We start from the raw sequence: 17,224 nt of genomic DNA, 5'->3' as shown, positions 1-17,224 counted from the left end.
TCACACCATCGTGGCTATCTGGTTCATTAAGATCTCTTTTGTATAGTTCTTCTGTGTATTCTTGCCACCTCTTCTTAATCTCTTCTGCTCCTGTTAGGTTCATACTGTTTCTGTCCTTTAGTGTACCAAGAACATAAAAGTCAAATTAAAGCATAAATAAAAGCACTGATTTCAGTGTTCCTCTGAAGTCGCTGTTGCTGCCTTCTCTGTGCAGGGATCCTTTGGCATCCCAGCCCTGGTGGCTCTTCCTGTATAAGCCCAGGTCAGGATGAGGGTGGTCTGGGGCACAAAGGCCACCAAATTGACAGCAGTACATGAGCGTGGCTGAACACCACTGAAAGCCTAGCGGGCTTAGAAAGGCAAGCAAAACTTTTAAATCTGGCTCACAGAGTATTTTCTTTCCCTTTATAAATGTTCAGCTAGTGCCTTCTGGGATCCATCTTTCACAAGTACGTTATACAGAGATCACTTTCTGCTTAGTAACTTATTGCTCACGTTTTCCATTGACCAGGGTGCCCAAGCCCCACTGGCGCAAGACTCCATTGGCTAAAATCGTTGCAAGTCCGTTGGCCAATTCCCGGCCGCTGCGTTGCCCGGAGACAGCATCCTGCCTAGCAACGGGAGGTTCACGATCGCCATTGGCAGTAATTCTCATTAAATTTTTCCTCAGAGGAAAAAGTATTTTCCCTCAGTCACCTCTCTCACTTTGCAAGCCTTATACCTGAGCGAATTTTAATGTCTCTCTTTTTTACCTTTAAAATAATTCTTGTTTCTGTATCTTCGTTTTCATCCTTCAGTATTTTTTAAGTTTCGTAGACTGTCAGATATTAGTCACCAGAAGCATGGTTTCATAGGCCCAGTCTGACCTAATCTAGAGACTGGCATCTGGACGGCTGCCAGATATTCTAGAAATGTCAGTGACAGAATGAGTCTGCCTTTTTGTGTGTTTGGCCCACATCTCCAAGAGTCACTGTTTCCTTTCAAGACAGTGTGTGTTTCCCATCCATGCTGAATGCATTCAGATATTTTCCAATGGTCTTAAGCAGCCTGAGAATTTACTAATGAAACACCAGATTAATTAGTATGTAAATTATGTGTTCATTTTTATGCCCTGTTATAAACTGGTTTATAAATTCATAAGCTTAACTCTATTTTTGAAAGCTATTAATTATTTTTGTCAAGAAAGTTAAAAGCTCTTACAGCTTTTTTCAGATTTTTTTCAACTGCATTTTTTAAAAAATTAATTTTATTTTTGGCTGCTCTGGGTCTTCATCACTGTGCACAGGCTTTCTCTAGGTGCACCAAGTGGTGGCTACTCTCTAGTTACAGTGTGCCAGCTTCTACTTGTGGTGGCTTATCTTGTGAAGCATGGGCTTCAGGCATGTGGGCTCAGTAGCTGTGGGGCAAGGGCTTAGTTGCCCCGCAGCATGTGGAATCTTCCTGGACCAGGGATTGAACCCCTCTCCCCTATATTGGCAGGTGGATTCTTAACCACAGGACCACCAGGGAAGTCCTCTACTGCTTTGTGATCTATAAGTGATACACAAATATTGAACTTATGTTAAACCTGCTGCTGCTGCTGTTGCTGCTGCTGCTGCTAAGTCGCCTCACTCGTGTCTGACTGCGCAACCCCATAGACGGCAGCCCACCAGGCTCCACCGTCCCTGGGGTTCTCCAGGCCAGAACACTGGAATTAAACCTACAATTTGTTAAATTTTACATATGTATATTCCCATTAAAATATTTTTGACTCAAGACAGTAAACATCAAGCACCTCTGTAATATATTCTTCTGTCTTCCTTGCCCCCCACCACACAGTCCCACCACATCCCTAGGCAACTGGCAATCTGCTTTCTACCAATAACATTTAATTTTTATCATACAGATCTTTATATACATGGAATCATATACTAGATAACTTCTCTTTTTCTTTTCTGGACTGTCACTCAAAATAATCATTTGGGGATTTATCCATGATGTTGTATTAATTTATTCCATTTTATTGCTGGGTTGTATTCTGTTTGTTCATCTATTACCTGGACATGCGCCACTTGTTAATTCATTATCTTGGAAAACAGACATGGAAAATGAGTGTTCTAATTAGAGGTGCCCAAATCCACAATTTCTAACACTGTCAAACAACTACAAAACACAAAGTTGCCAACTTCTTTTTTTTTTTTTTTTTTTGCTGTTCCAAGTTGCTTGTGGTAGCTTAGTTCCCCAACCAGGAATTGAACCCAGGCCTTTGGCAGTGAAAGGGCAAAGTCCTAATCACTGGACTGCCAAGGAATTCCCCCAGATCTTTCTAGAAGCAGTAAAATCCACTGGAGATTTTTCAAGGGCATGGTGGCTAATTTAAGATTTCTATAGATGATATTTTGTCTGCTGTATTGAACATCTCCAGACCTCCTGTTATTTCACATATTGCTATTTCAGCTAGTTAATATTCTTCCTGTCAATTTTCCACCTGGACCTGACTTTTAAGAACAGTCAAGGAACATATCCATATGGCGGCCTCCCTGGGGTTTATTTCTGGAATGTTATCCCAGATGTGAGTGGATTAAATTAATGTACACAGATTGAGTCATAGAGAAGAAGGAAGTTTTAGTCATGAACTTTTACTTTATTACTAACAAGATTATGAATTAATCCTTGAAAATGAAGTTAACCATATAAAATAATCTAGTTTAATCTTTTTAAGCAAAGAACTCAGCGCACAAGACAATGTCAGTTGCTGTAATCTCAAAGAGAAAACATCAATTTAAAAATATTTTCTAACAAAAATGAACTATTTTGTTAGGCAGGTGCTTTTCTAAACTGTGTAGTGGAATTGTGAATTCTTACAGCCATCCTGAAAGGCAGTTTCATAACATGTATCTAGGGCCTTAACAATATTCATATTGTTTTATTATATAAAATCCCACTTCCAGAAATCTATCCTAAAGATTTAAGCAGGAGTGCATTCAGAAACTTTATATAAGACTTGTAATGGAACAGTATTTATGAGACTGAAAATGTGGCATTTAATCTATAGTAAGGAAACTATTACTTAATATTCAGTGGAATATTAGACTGCTCCTAAAATGTTTGTTTCAAGAACATTTAAGGATATGGAAAAGGTTCATGAACTAAGGTTAAGTAGAAAAAGAGTGAAAACCAGGAGTTTCTCTACAGCATCCTTGAAACTATGGAGAAAGAAAAATTGCTGCAGGAAAATTTTTATCCACAGAAGGTGGAAAGTAGATGGGGAAACAATGCAAACAGTGAGAGACTTTATTTTGGGGGGCTCCAAAATCATTGCAGATGGTAACTGCAGCCATGAAATTAAAAGACACTTGCTCCTTGGAAGAAAAGCTATGACCAACCTAGACAGCATATTAAAAACAGAGACATCACTTTGCCAACAAAGGTCCGTCTAGTCAAAGCTATGGTTTTTCCAGTAGTCATGTATGGATGTGAGAGTTGGACTATAAAGAAAGCTGAGCACTGAAGAACTGATGCTTTTGAACTGTGGTGTTGGAGAAGACTCTTGAGAGGTTATTGAACTGCAAAGAGATCCAACCAGTCCACCCTAAAGGAAATCAGTCCTGAATATTCATTGGGAGGACTGATGCTGAAGTTGAAACTCAATACTTTGGCCACCTGATGCAAAGAACTGACTCATCTGAAAAGACCCTGATGCTGGGAAAGATTGGAGGGAGGAGAAGGGGATGACAGAGGATGAGATGGTTGGATGGCATCACCAACTCTATGGACAAGAGTTTGAGTAAGCTCTGGGAGTTGGTGATAGACAGGGAAGCCTGGCGTGCTGCAGTCCATGGGGTCTCAGAGTCGGACACAACTGAGCAACTGAACTGAACTCACTCTTAGACGGTGAAATGATTTCTGACTCCAGGCAAAAGCAGCGTCTTTTGTTCATGAGCTCTGCACAAACCCACATTTCCCACTCCCCACCAGGTGCTCCTTCTGGTGCAGGGTCAACACAGAACACCAAGGCAAACAGAGAAGCTGGGAGAGAGCAAGCGCTGCCCATTTTCCATCTCATTTCTCCTGCTGGAACATCCAGCCCCAGCTCTGACTTTCATGGGGCCAGTGGCTGTGTGTCCTGAGCTTGCCCTCAGCTGTGGTGCACTGCTCTTGGGAGCCATATTCACTTTCAGTTGCCTGCTGGTCACGCCACCCCAATGGCCCCTGCTTTGGGGGTTGGATGCTATGGAATAGAGGAAGCCAGCTGTCTCAAGAACAAGAATGGAAGGTTTGAGGAACAGCCATGATTTTCCAGGTTGGACCTTCCTGTATGAACTTTCCTATAACATTAAAAGACGTGTTTCCTTACTGCAATATACTCCTTTTATGTTTTTATAATACATAAAATATATAAAAGTATATATAAAATATGTAAAAACCTTGTATACAAGTTTTTCAGGTTGGCCTCAACAATACTTCTGGCACCACTGATAACATTTATGTTCCAGATGATGAGAAACTTTTATTTTATGTAGTGTTTAAAGATGGTCCTTACTGGATGGTACTCTTATATAATTAGAGATCTTTCCTAGGAATGGTAGGGGTTCAGGAAGCATATTTTGCCCTCTCCTGAAGATATTACCTGACTCTTCTGTTGCTGCTTCTATTCTGAGTAGCAGTGCTGCACTCTTCAGTTTGGAAAGGGCCCATCTACTTGTGGGGAGGTTTTGATACCACTGTAATTTTTATCTTTGAACTCTAAATCCTTCTTTTAACATATTTGTATTGTTAAAGAAAGAAAGAACAAGCCTGAAATGGAGTCACTTGTGCTAAGCCCCGAGTCAGCAAAGCAAGACTTAATACCTAGCCCAATTGCAGTTCAGCTACTCCCAGGAATGTGGCCTTTAACCAATCTGAAATTTCCTGGCAAGCAACAGGGAAGTAATCTGCCTGACAGACCCTGCCTTCCCTCAAAGGAAGGTGATCTTGCCTGAAATAACCCTTCCTTTTGTTTATGACTTTCTTGTCCCACTCCCTTTCTGCCTTTAAAACCTTTCCATTTTGTACTGTGCCTCGGAGCTCCATCCTAGTTGCTAGATGGGATGCTGTCCCATTTGTGAATTGTTGTATAAAGTCAACTGAAAAAGTGAAAGTGAAGTCGCTCAGTCGTGTCCGACTCTTTGCGACCCCATGGACTGTAGCCTATCAGGCTCCTCCATCCATGGGATTTCCCAGGCAAGGGTGCTGGAGTGGATTGCCATTTCCTTCTCCAGGGGATCTTCCCAACCCAGGGATCGAACCCGGGTCTCCCGCATTGCAGGCAGATGCTTTAGATCTTCAAATTTACTCAGTTGAATTTTGTTTTTTAACGATATATATACCAATGAAGCAAAGGAACATGTTAAATAAATCAATACAATTTCCTCTGGTAAAGCAAGTGAATTAAAGATTAAAAAAAAATCCTTCATTTTCCTGGGTCATATTCTCAAAAACAGAAGTAAATGTAATGAATAATCATTACTGACCTCAGTATGCTTTGTGTAAGATAACAGCAAAACAGCTGAAATTAAAGTCCTGGTGTCAGAACTCAAAGTACGTGTGCTCTATTGGAATCAGAAAGAAATCAGAGGGTCAAGAATCAAGATGGAAATCTCATCACTTAAAGCATACATACATGCAGACATTGATCTCATGCCTGCATTTTATCTTTTTGGTTGTTTGTTTATTCATTTATTTTTTTGGCTGTACTGGTTCTTTGTTGCTGCATGGGTTTTTCTCTAGTTGTAGAGAGCAGGGGCTACTCTAGTTGCAGTGGATGGGCTTCTCATTGCGGTGACTTCTTATGTTGCAGAGCACAGGCTCTAGGGCACATGAGCCTCAGTACTTGAGGTGCAAGGACTCAGTAGTTGCAATTCCCAGGCTCTAGAGCACAGGCTCAATAGTTGTGGTGCACGGGCTTAGTTGCTCCATAGTATGTGGGATCTTCCCAGACCAGGGATGGAAGTCGTGTCTCCTGCATTGTCAGGCAGATTCTTTACCACTGAGCCACCAGGGAAGCCCTCATAGCTGTATTTTAAAACTTAGTCATGAATAAGATATTATAATATAAAACTCACTAGTTTATAACTAACAGCTGAAGTAAGTTTAAAAAGACCTCTTTCCCCCATTTTTTCCTCTAAGTCCTGCTGCTGCTGCTTTTAAGTCGCTTCAGTCGTGTCCAACTCTTAGCGACCCCATGGACTGCAGCCTACCAGGCTCCTCCGTCCATGGGATTTGCCAGGCAAGAGTACTGGAGTGGGTCGCCATTGCCTCCTCCAAGCACAGTGTTCTTTGTGAAATCCTAAAACATGTATTGTTTCCACCCTACATGCAGATGTTGGAAAAGGAAAAATCTACAGAATGTGTGATGACACACACTCAAGATTATACAAGTTTGGCTGCAAAAACCCTCACAAAATGTACTTTATATGCACTAAATATATCATTGTTATATGCATTACATATGAGAATGTGTTAGACTATTATGACTCAGTTAAAGATGGGCTCCTGTAGTGAAAGCATATGGTGTGGATGTGTCATGGCATATGATGGCCAAATTTCATTGTTTGTGTAGTAGACACTGGAACTGAATCAAAACACCATTTAAAAGGACTCATTGGTGAATAATATCATTGGTTATAATGATTTATCAAGGTAACCTAATTCTTCCTATGGCCACAGACACCTGTCTTGGCACCTTTATATCCCACTGGCTTAATAGGAGGAAGGATATTTGAAGGAGTATTCTCTGCTACTAATCACCTGTGTGATTGGAAATCTTCCCTGTACAACAGAACAAACAACACAGCAGCAGAGCCTTTCCCTCCTGAGGGGCTCTCCTGATTCAGTCTTTAATAGATCTATTTCTCCTTCTGTTGAGTTCTACTAGATTCTTTCTTTCAAGGAACTGGTCTATTTCATCTAGGTCTTCAATTCTGTAGGCATAGGGTTGTTCATAATATTCCTAATTCTTTTACTGTCCATGAGATGAGTAGTGATGGCTCCTCTTCTTTCCTGATTGTTAGTAATTTCTAGCTTTTTTTTTCCCTTAGACAGCCTGTTTAGAGATTTTATCTTTCCAAAGAACAACTGTTGGTTTCATTGCTTTTGTCTATTGTTTTCCTGTTCTCAATTTCATTCACTTCAAATCTAATTTTAATTCTTTCTTTCCCTCATCTTACTCTGTGTTTGCTTTTGTGTTTGTGTTTAATTTTCTAGTTACCTATATTAGGGATAACCTGGTAGCTCAGACGGTAAAGAATCTGCCTGCAATACAGGAGACCCAGGTTCGATCCCTGGGTTGAGAAGATTCCCTGGAGAAGGGAATGGCAACCCACTCCAATATTCTTGCCTGGAGAATCCTATGGACAGAGGAGCCTGGCAGGCTACAGTCCCTGGGGTCCCATACAGTTGGACACAACTGACGATAACACTTTCACACTTTTACTTTCAAGGTTGTATATTAATGATTTTAGTTCTTTTATCTTTTCTAATATATTCATTCAATATTATGAATTTCTTTCTAAACACTGCTTTCACTGCATCTCATGAATTTTGATAAACTGTATTTTCATTTTCATTTAGTTTGAAATATTTAAAAAACATCTCTGGCGAGAGTTCTTCTTTAACCCATATTTCCAAGTATTGGGGGATTTTCCAACTATCTGCTGATTTCTATTACATTGTAGTCTGAGAACATATTTTGCATGATTTACTTTCTTTTAAATATGTTCAAGTGTGTTTTTTTGCCCAGAATGTGGCATATCTTGGTGAATGTTCCATACAAACTTGAGAAGAATGTGATTTCTGCCCTTGTTGAATGATGTAGTCTGTAAACGTCTATTAAGTCCAGCTGATTGACTGTGCTGTTCAGTTCAACTATGCCTTTCCTGGATTTGCCCATTACTGATAGTGTTGAAATCTCCAAATATAATAGTGGATTAATCTACTTCTCCTTGCAACTCTATCAGTTGTTCCCTCACATATTTTGATGTTGTTGTTAGTATATATACCTTAATATCCCTAATAATTTACTTCACTCTGAAGCCTATCTGAAATTAATATAACTACTCTTACTTCTTCTCTTCATTTAGATCTGAGTTTCTAACCTTTATCATTTTCTTTCTCTCTAAAAAACTTTTGATATTTCTCACAAGGCAGGATGACTGGCAACAAATCCTCTCAATTTTTGCCTGAAAAAGTGTTTATTTCTACTGTTTATCCCTCCTGTTAATGTAGTATATCTTTCTCCATTCATTCACCATTAATGTATCTGTGTCTTAATAATAAGTTTTCTTGTAGTCATCAGTTAGGTCTTGATTTAATTCACAAGGACAGTCTCTTTTGATGATGATTAACAAATTAGATAATTAATAATTATTTATATAGCTGGGTTAATATATACCATTTGTTTTCTATGCACTATCCTGTTTTTTCCTTTTTTATCATATTCTTTTTCTACCATTTTTAATAGAGGATTCTATAAGATTATTCTCCTCTCAGCATATTATACTTAAATCCTTTTATACTGGTTACCCTAGAGTTTGCTACATGTACTTGTAACTAATCCAAGTTCATTTTCAAATAACACTGTACTGCCTATGGTAACACAAGAATCTTAGAATATTCCCAATTCCTTCTTCCTAGCTTCTATTACAGCTATGATTACTAACTACATTGTTGCTATTATTTTGAACAAACTCTTATCTCTTTGAAGAATAGGGGAAAAAATGGTTTTCATTTTACCTTCACTTATTTCTTCTCTAATAATCTTCCTTTCTTCATTTAGATCTGAGTTTCTAACCTTTATCATTTTCTTTCTCTCTAAAAAACTTTTGATATTTCTCACAAGGCAGGATGACTGGCAACAAATCCTCTCAATTTTTGCCTGAAAAAGTATTTATTTCTCCTTTGCTTTGCCTTGGCTACACTGGGTCTTAGTTGTCGCATATAGGATCTAGTTCCCTGACCAAGGATTTAACCTTAGTCCTCTGCATTGGGAGCATGGTCTTAGCCACTGGACCATCAGGGAAGTCCCTCTCCTTCACTTTTTTCTTTTTTTAACAGTTTAGTATAATTTATTTTATTTAACAATCTAGGAAGTTCACAGCCATCAGCAGTTACAGTGCAATTTCAGGTGCAATTGGGAATTTAGGAATCTCCATGGAGCTGTTAGTGTAGTGAACCTTGTATCTCCTTCACTTTTGAAGGATAACTTTTCAGGCTACAGGATTCTAGTTTAGTGGGTGTGGTTGTTTTTTTTTTTTTCCTTTCAATGCTTTAAATATTTCACTCCATTCTCTTCTTCCTTCCGTGGTTTTTGAAGAGAAATCTGAAGCAATTCTTGTGCTGATTCTCAATAGGTGAGATTTTTTTTTTCTTACTTGCCTCGGTGTTTTCTCTAATTTCTATTTTCTTTATGTATGTCTCGTTGTAATTTGGGGGTTATTTATTCTGCTTGGTGTTTTTTGAGATTCCTGTGGTTTGGTGTCATTATTTTGGAAAGTCTCAGCCATCATTATTTCAAATATTTTTTGTTCTTTTCTCTTTCCCTCCTGTTGGTATTTCCTTTACACGTATGCTACACCTGTTATTTCATCAAGGTTCTTTGATAGTCTCTTTCATTTAAAACATCTTTCTCTTTTCATTTCTGCTTTGGAAATTTCTATTGGCATATTTTTACAAGTGCATCGATTCTCTCCTTCAATGTATACAGTCTGTTGATGAGCCCATCAAAGGCATACTTGATTTCTGGTTTTTGTTTTGTTTTTACATTTAGCACTTCATTTTGATTCTTCCTTAGAACGTCCACTTCTATGTTTATATTACACATTTAAGAATTTGCCTGCCAATGCAGGAGATGTAAGAGACAGAAGATCAATCCCTGGGTCAGGAAGATCCCCTGGAGAAGGGCATGACAACCCATTCCAGTATTCTTACCTGAAGAATCCCATGGACAGAGGAGCCTGATGGCTACAGTCCACAGGGTCGCAAAAAATCAGATATGACTGAAGCAACTTAGCACACACGTTGTCCACTTTTTCCATTAGAACCCTCGTACTTCCAAAATCTATGCCATGTCCAAGTATGATCCTGATGCTTACCCTGTCTCTTCAACCCGCTTTTGTCTTTTAGTCTTCCTTGTAGATTTTTGGTTGCAAGTAAAACATGACATATTGGGTAAAAGAAATTGAGGTAAATAGGCTTTTAGTGTGAGGACTTACGTTTATCTGGTTAGAAGGTACTTACTTATTGTTTGCTATAGGTGTAGGTAATAGAGGCTAAAATTTCCTCTCTGGTGTATTCGTTACTGTCTCCCCTTTTGTCCTTGGATTTCCCTAGAGACTACTTAAGGTCTGAGTTCTGCAGTTCTTGCAGCTATAATCCCCTTTTATGATACAGGGTCCCTAATGGAGTGTAGTTAATGTGTGGGGCTGGGGAAGCACTCTATATAACTTATGATTAGGTCTCAGTATTTAATTGAGTCTGTATTCCTGGGCTATGACCTTACAAGTGTTTCTCAGGTTTTGTTCTGTTCCTTGCTCCCCTACCTCAGGTGAGATAGGAGGCTAGAGAAAACTGGAATTGGGTGTTTCCCTTCCCACGTGTGCCAGGCAGGAGGAGGTTGAAATTGGGGTTTTTCCTTCCCCTATGTCATGTAGGTACCAGTAAACCACAGTAGGTTAAATTCTAGTAGAACAGTTTCCCTTGGAGGGCAGACTTTTGTTAAGGAGAACAGAATACTCAGGGTGTATTCAAAATGGTTACTTTTCTCCTACCCCTACAAGGAGCAAATGGAGTGCTTTGGTCACTGGAGGTAAAATTCACGAGTGTGAAGACCCCTCTAAAACTGGCACTCTCTGGAGTTGTTAACTTTCAAGCTTGTCTACACTGAGCCTCCAGAAATTTTCCAATTCAAGTTTTAAGTTTTAATATCCTCGTACTGCCTCCAGTCTCTTGGTCAGGAAGATTCCCTGGAGGAGGGCACAGCAACCCATTTCAGTATTCTTGCCTGGAGAATCCCTTGGACAGAGGAGCCTGGCAGGCTACAGTCCAGAGGGTCGCAAAGAATAGGACACAACTGAAGCAACCTAGCAGGCACACAGGCACTGCCTCCAGTAGTGGCTTCTGCACCAGGAAGTTTTGATTCCCTTTATTTGGCTGTCTCTACAATTTTAGGATCAATTATCTATTAGATCTGAGAAGAATGGTTGATTCCCAGCTTGTTCAGCTTTTTTCTTGTTGTGAGGCTGGGAGAGACAACTTGAAACTCATTACACATTGCCTGGAATCTGGAAATCAGTTTTTCTGTTTTCACAGTTTTTCTGTTTTCACAGTTTCACCTGTTTCTCATAGGTGAATATGAGAAATCTGCCTGCAGGTCACATTGCCAGCTACAGCTGTTGAATCAGTGCTGTATGAGAGGGGCAAAGAGAACACTGGCTACCTCCATTAACTCCCTGCATCTCCCAGGACATAAGAGTCACCCTGCTCCAAATTACCAACACTGTTGCTCTCTCTTCAGTGTATTCCAATTCAGAAGTTATATCTTTATCTTTCCAACAATTAACTCAATTTCACACCCAGGATATGAAGTCGTGGACTGAGACAAAGGCATTTTTACAAAAATTTCAGAGACTCACTGTATCTCCTACTTTGGCCTATGTGGGCCACTGAAGGGGGAGTCAGAAAGCAGTGCACTTAATCAAGTAATAATTATTCTCATGATTCAAGACTGTCTTACTCCAAGAAAATTCAGCTGAACAAAGCAGAATTAAACTTTATTTTCATCCCTGAGGATTCTTTCTGGATAGCCACCTGGAAGGGATAACACAGGCCTGCTTGTTGTTGCTCATCAGTGAAACAAGGAAGCACCATTCCAGGGAATGGTGAGGGTGGAAACCTAAAACACAGCCTGTATAATCTCACATATTTACCTTCTTTTTTTTTTAACTTTATTTACTTATTTTTGTCTGTGCTGGGTCTTCCCAGCTGCACTCGGGCTTTCTCTAGTTGCAGCAAGCAACGGATATTCTTTGTTGTGGTGTGAGGGTTTCTCATTGTGGTGGCCTCCCTTATTGCAGAGCACAGGCTCTAGGGCACAAAGGCTTCAGTAGTTGTGGCTTGTAAACTCTAGAGCATGGGCTCAGTTGTCCCTACAGCATGTGGAATTTTCCAAGACCAGGGATTGAACCCATGTCCCCTGCACTGGCAGGCAGATTCTTAACCACTGGTCCACAAGGGAAGTTCCCTGCCATTTTTTCTTAAGTATTATTCAGGAATCAGGCAAGTAGAGATTTAAGAACAGCAGAGTTTAGAAACTGGGGTAGGCAGAATAGCGGCCTCCAACTATGTCCACTTCCTATTCTCTGTGAATAGGTTCCCTTATACAGCAAAAGTAACTCTTTATATGTGATGAAATTATGAACCTTTAGATAGGGAGAGTACTCTGGATATCCAGGTGGATACAATTTAATCACAAGGGTCCTTATAGGTGAAAGATGGAGGTACTTGTCAGAGACATAGCATGTTGAAAAACACTTAGCTGGGCACTGCTGGCTTTGAAGACAGAGGAAGAAGCCATGGGCCAAGGAATGCTGGAAAAGACAAGGAAAAATATTCTCCCCTAGAAACTTTAGAAGGAATACATTCTGCCAATACCTTGATTTTAGCCCAACAAGACCCATTTTGGACTTCTAACCTCAAAAACTGTTAAATTTGTATTATTTTAAGCCACTAATTTGCAATAATTAGTTACAGTACCATGGAGAGGGCAATGGCACCCCACTCCAGTACTCTTGCCTGGAGAGTGCCATGGACAGAGGAGCCTGGTGGGGTGCAGTCCATGGGGTTGCTAAGAGTCAGACATGACTGAGTGACTTCACTTTCACTTTCATGCATTGGAGAAGGAAATGGCAACCCACTCCAGTGTTCTTGCCTGGAGAGTCCCAGGGACGGGGGAGCCTGGTGGGCTGCCGTCTATGGGGTCACACAGAGTTGGACACGACTGAAGTGACTTAGCAGCAGCAGTGATGGGAAATTAATATAGTAACCAAACAACCCAACTTAGGTGAGTAGAAGAGGAAATGATGAAGGAGTTTGGCAGGTCCCTTGAATACCTTGACTATCAGTCATGGTTGTATAAACTTTATTACAAAAGATAGATCATTGTTAGATGGCAAATGGGCCAATCAAAAACACGTGTTCACCTGGAGAAGGAAATGGCAACCCACTCCAGTATTCTTGCCTGGAGAATCCCATAGACAGAGGAGCCTGGCAGGCTACAGTCCATGGGGTCGCAAGAGTCGGACACGACTTAGTGCACTGTCTCACCCCAGAGATCCTGCCACATACACCACAAAAACCAAACATCCCCCAATGACCTTGGCCCCACTGTTCCAATCACTCCCAGGTGGGAATTAAGGCACATGTCCACAGAGGTCACAGACAACATACATACGGTTCTGTTATGTCCCATATATTACCCTTTCATGTCCCAAGGAAGACATTTTCTCTTAAAGATTTTCATTTAGTGTATCTTTAAAAAATCTTGTGTTAAACTTGCCTCCATCTTTTCCTTGGGTAAGGACAACCCAGAAATGGCCCTTTTGTGTCTGTGATGTTGCCATTCACAGCTTACTTGACAGGCCTAGTACAATCTTGAGAACAGGGTTGCTGTATGCTGAATGTCAGACGGTAGCTCTTAGCTTTGCCTATCTTAGGGAGTTATGCTGTGCATTTTTTATTGGTGTACCATGTTTGATTTGTCCCTAATACCTTTGAAGTTTTTCTGAGAAATGAAATAATGCAACATGAACTTATTAAAATACATTTTAAGCCTTTTAACAACAACAACAAAAAACACGTGTTAAGTTTCATTTCATTTCAAGGGCCAAGTCAATGTGTCCAGAATTGGCTTGTCAGATGAAAAACCACCTTCTTCTGAAAAAATGTCTCAACAGTGGTGAGACATCCCTGGCAGCCCTGAGACGGGGTCAAAGGGCAGACAGTTTCCCACGAATAGGGAGGTCAGCGCCCCATGTGTCCTCTTTTAACACAAAATCAATGGGGCAACTTTTGCCAGGAGGTACAAGTCCCCCTCAACAGAACAAAGCATAAGCTTTGCTACCTCCCAAGTTAACTGCTGGCTTCTACATCAGGAACATAAAATCCTTTACTTCTGCCAGCCTATGATGGGGGGTACACTGGAATTTCCAGGGTGATTTCTATTGCAAGTGGTAGTCAGTGATCAGGAAGGGGCAGGCTTGAGAGCTTAATTCTGTTTGTCTTCATCAAAAATAGTGGTTTAGCCACTAAGTCGTGTCCGACTCTTGGGACCCCATGGACTATGCCTTGCCAGGCTCCTCTGTCCCTAATTTTCCAGGCAAGAATACTGGAGTGTGTTGCCATGCCCTTCTCCAGAGGATCTTCCCGACCCGGGGATTGAGCCCAGGTCTCCTGTGCTGCAAACAGATTCTTTACCAACTGAGCTACCAGGGAAGCCCCAATACATCTACAACTGATCTAGACAGTCTGAAGCTGTGCTGTGCTTAGTCGCTCAGTTGTCTCTGACTCTTTGCAACCCCATGGACTATAGCCCATCAGACTCCTCTGTCCATGAGGATTCTCCAGGCAAGAATACTGAAGTGGGTTGCCATGCCCTCCTCCGGAGAATCTTCCCAACTCAGGGATCGAGCCCAGGTCTCCTGCATTGCAGGTGGATTCTTTACCATTTGAGCCACCAGGAAAACCCAAGTGGGAAGCCTATCCCTTCTCCAGGGGATCTTCCCAACCCAAGAATTGAAACTGGGTCTCCTGCATTGCAGGCAGATTCTTTACCAGCTGAGCTAAGACTGCAGCCCCAAAGAGTAATGTCTTTAATCTGTTGGTCTACTCTTCAAAGTGACAGATCAGACAACTACACCACTGGCAACAATTCAAGGGTCAAAAAGTCAAGGTGAGTATTGGCCAGAGCTCTGAGAATAGTCTTCGGTTCTGGCCATTAAGTAAAGTATGTCTGCTTTCATATCAACACAGCTGGTGAGCCACTGGGGTCCGCTGGACACCAAAACCAAACCATGAGTGAATTAAGCCCAGACTTTAAGAGAATGTCTGTGAATCAAGGACCCTATTGACCCAGTGAATTTGCTTGAGGTGAAAGGGGTTGGCGGGGGCAGGGCCAGAGAGGATAATGTTTCAACCTGACAGTAGCTGCCAGTTCTTGTAAAGCCAAGTTGCTACTGGAGCTAGACCAGCCATGTTATGGAGTATGGTATTTTCACTTGAACAAAAAGGCCTGATTAGCCTCTCAATTGGGGGCAGGAGGAGAAGGGGACTACAGAGGATGAGATTGGCTGGATGGCATCACCGACTCGATGGACATGAGTTTGGGTGAACTCCGGGAGTTGGTGATGGACAGGGAGGCCTGGTGTGCTGCAATTCATGGGGTTGCAAAGAGTCGGACATGACTAAGCGACTGAACTGATTGAACTGAGTGTCTCCAATACCCAAAATGTCCAATAGGGTGCTGTGATTTTATTCTCTTCCATCTAAAAGAGCAATTTTCAATTCTGGCCTTTCCTATGTCCTGAATCTGAGACTAACAGGAGAGATACACTTTTTTTTTTTTACCACTAGCTGACTTTGGCCTGAGTTGCTTCACTGACCCCTAGGTTCAGAAAACTGTCACCCATTAAGAGTGGGTTGTTCCTTTGGCTCAGCTTCATCCTGCTTCTATGAAAGATCTGCCTTGTGTAGAGTGAAAAAAGCCCTCAAAGAACTCCCGATGCCAGGCTAAGCCCTGGTTCAGAGAACGAGTGCAGTAGCCTAAGTCCCCCACAAAATAACACCGAGAAACAGTCTCAGAGAAAAAAAATTTACATTTTCTTATTTGAAGGGAAAAATGTAATGAACAAAAACGGTAAAAACTACAAATGATGTAAGATGTCTCCCTCACTCCCGTGACTGCTACTCTTTCTTCACAAGGCATTTCCTGTCCTTTCACATTATTTTTGTGAGCCTATGGACCCATTTATTCCTTACACAAACGGGTGGCTACTTCCTTGTCGACGTCCTGGTCGGTCAGACGTGGCCTCGCTACTCTGAACCGCACGGCCGGCTCCCGGGACTCGGCACTTTCACTCTCACCCGCTCAACACGGACGATCCCAGATCAATCTCCTTTGGAACACTCACCGAAGCGCCGCCAGATCCCAAAAGGCAGCATCGTTTGAGTCCAGGAAACGTGCGTTTAAAACGGAGACTGTATCACCGCCTCCAAGAGGTGCCAACCAATGCGGAGATGCTCGCGCTTTCCAGAGCTCTCCCAGGGTACTATCAACTTTCCGATCGCCAGAAAAATGGCCTTGGGAAATTTCAACTTGCATTTACCTCGTCAGATGTAAGGCAGACCGTCGCTTCGCACTTCTAAACGCCATCTGCACTTCCAACGCAGCTTTGGGAATTTGCTTTGGTGCCCAATGCTCGTTACTCTGACCCCTTTGCGCGGACTTAACATGTGGCTGACCTCAGCTACTTCCGAGATCCGGGAACACCAAGTTGTCCCGGCCAACATCAAAGATGGCGTCCAAGCCCGCAACCTATCCTCTGCGCATGCTCCGCTAGCCTCCACGTGTCCACTCTCGATGCCCGTCCCCCAGGTTCCACTCTAGCCGCCGCGTTCAGTGGTTGCCACCGCCCGCCAATCGCAGGGCAAGGACGCTGTGGGCCCCGCCCAGCGGATCAGCTGAGGGATCTGCGATGTCTGTTGACAGCAGCGGTGGCTGCGCGGCCGGTTCCGGGTTCGGCGCGGGCGGGGGGTAAGCTGGCGACGGGCGCGGGCGTCCGGCGGGACGCTGGGGAGGCTCGCGGCGCGGGCCGCAGCGGTGGGGCGCGGGCGCCGAGGAGGAGCGGCAGGCCGCAGCCTCTGCCCTTGCGGTCCGGGTTTCACCCGACGTTTCCGGGTCTCGTCAGATGTGAATCCGATGGAGCGGCCGGGGGAAGGCGAGCAGCCGCCCCAGCAGCAGCCGTGGGGAAGGCTTCTTCGCCTGGGCGCCGAGGAGGGCGAGCCGCACGTCCTCCTGAGGAAACGGGAGTGGACCATCGGGCGAAGAAGAGGTGCGGGGCGGAGAGCGGGCATGGGAAACGTGGGACCGGCGGGGGACAAGCCTGGGGATGGGTCAGGGCACGGGGGCGGGGATCAGGGACCCGGGATGGGGGTG

The 17,224-nt window shown here is 42.6% G+C and overlaps 1 protein-coding gene across 1 annotated transcript in view; it reads left to right on the top strand.

Moving 5' to 3' along the window:
• Window positions 1-16,843: 16,843 nt before the first annotated feature.
• CHFR (checkpoint with forkhead and ring finger domains, E3 ubiquitin protein ligase) overlaps window positions 16,844-17,224 on the top strand; it is a 26,414-nt gene continuing 26,033 nt past the window's right edge. The window contains exon 1 of the mRNA XM_010852461.1: window positions 16,844-17,120. Coding sequence (XP_010850763.1) covers window positions 16,988-17,120 — 133 coding nt within the window. The 5' untranslated portion in view covers window positions 16,844-16,987. The remainder of the gene's footprint in view (window positions 17,121-17,224) is intronic.

This window comes from Bison bison, unplaced genomic scaffold (genome assembly GCF_000754665.1).
Source record: "Bison bison bison isolate TAMUID 2011002044 unplaced genomic scaffold, Bison_UMD1.0 scf7180017864312, whole genome shotgun sequence".
NCBI classification, from domain to species: Eukaryota; Metazoa; Chordata; class Mammalia; order Artiodactyla; family Bovidae; genus Bison; species Bison bison.
This window is presented reverse-complemented; position numbering and strand designations above follow the sequence as displayed.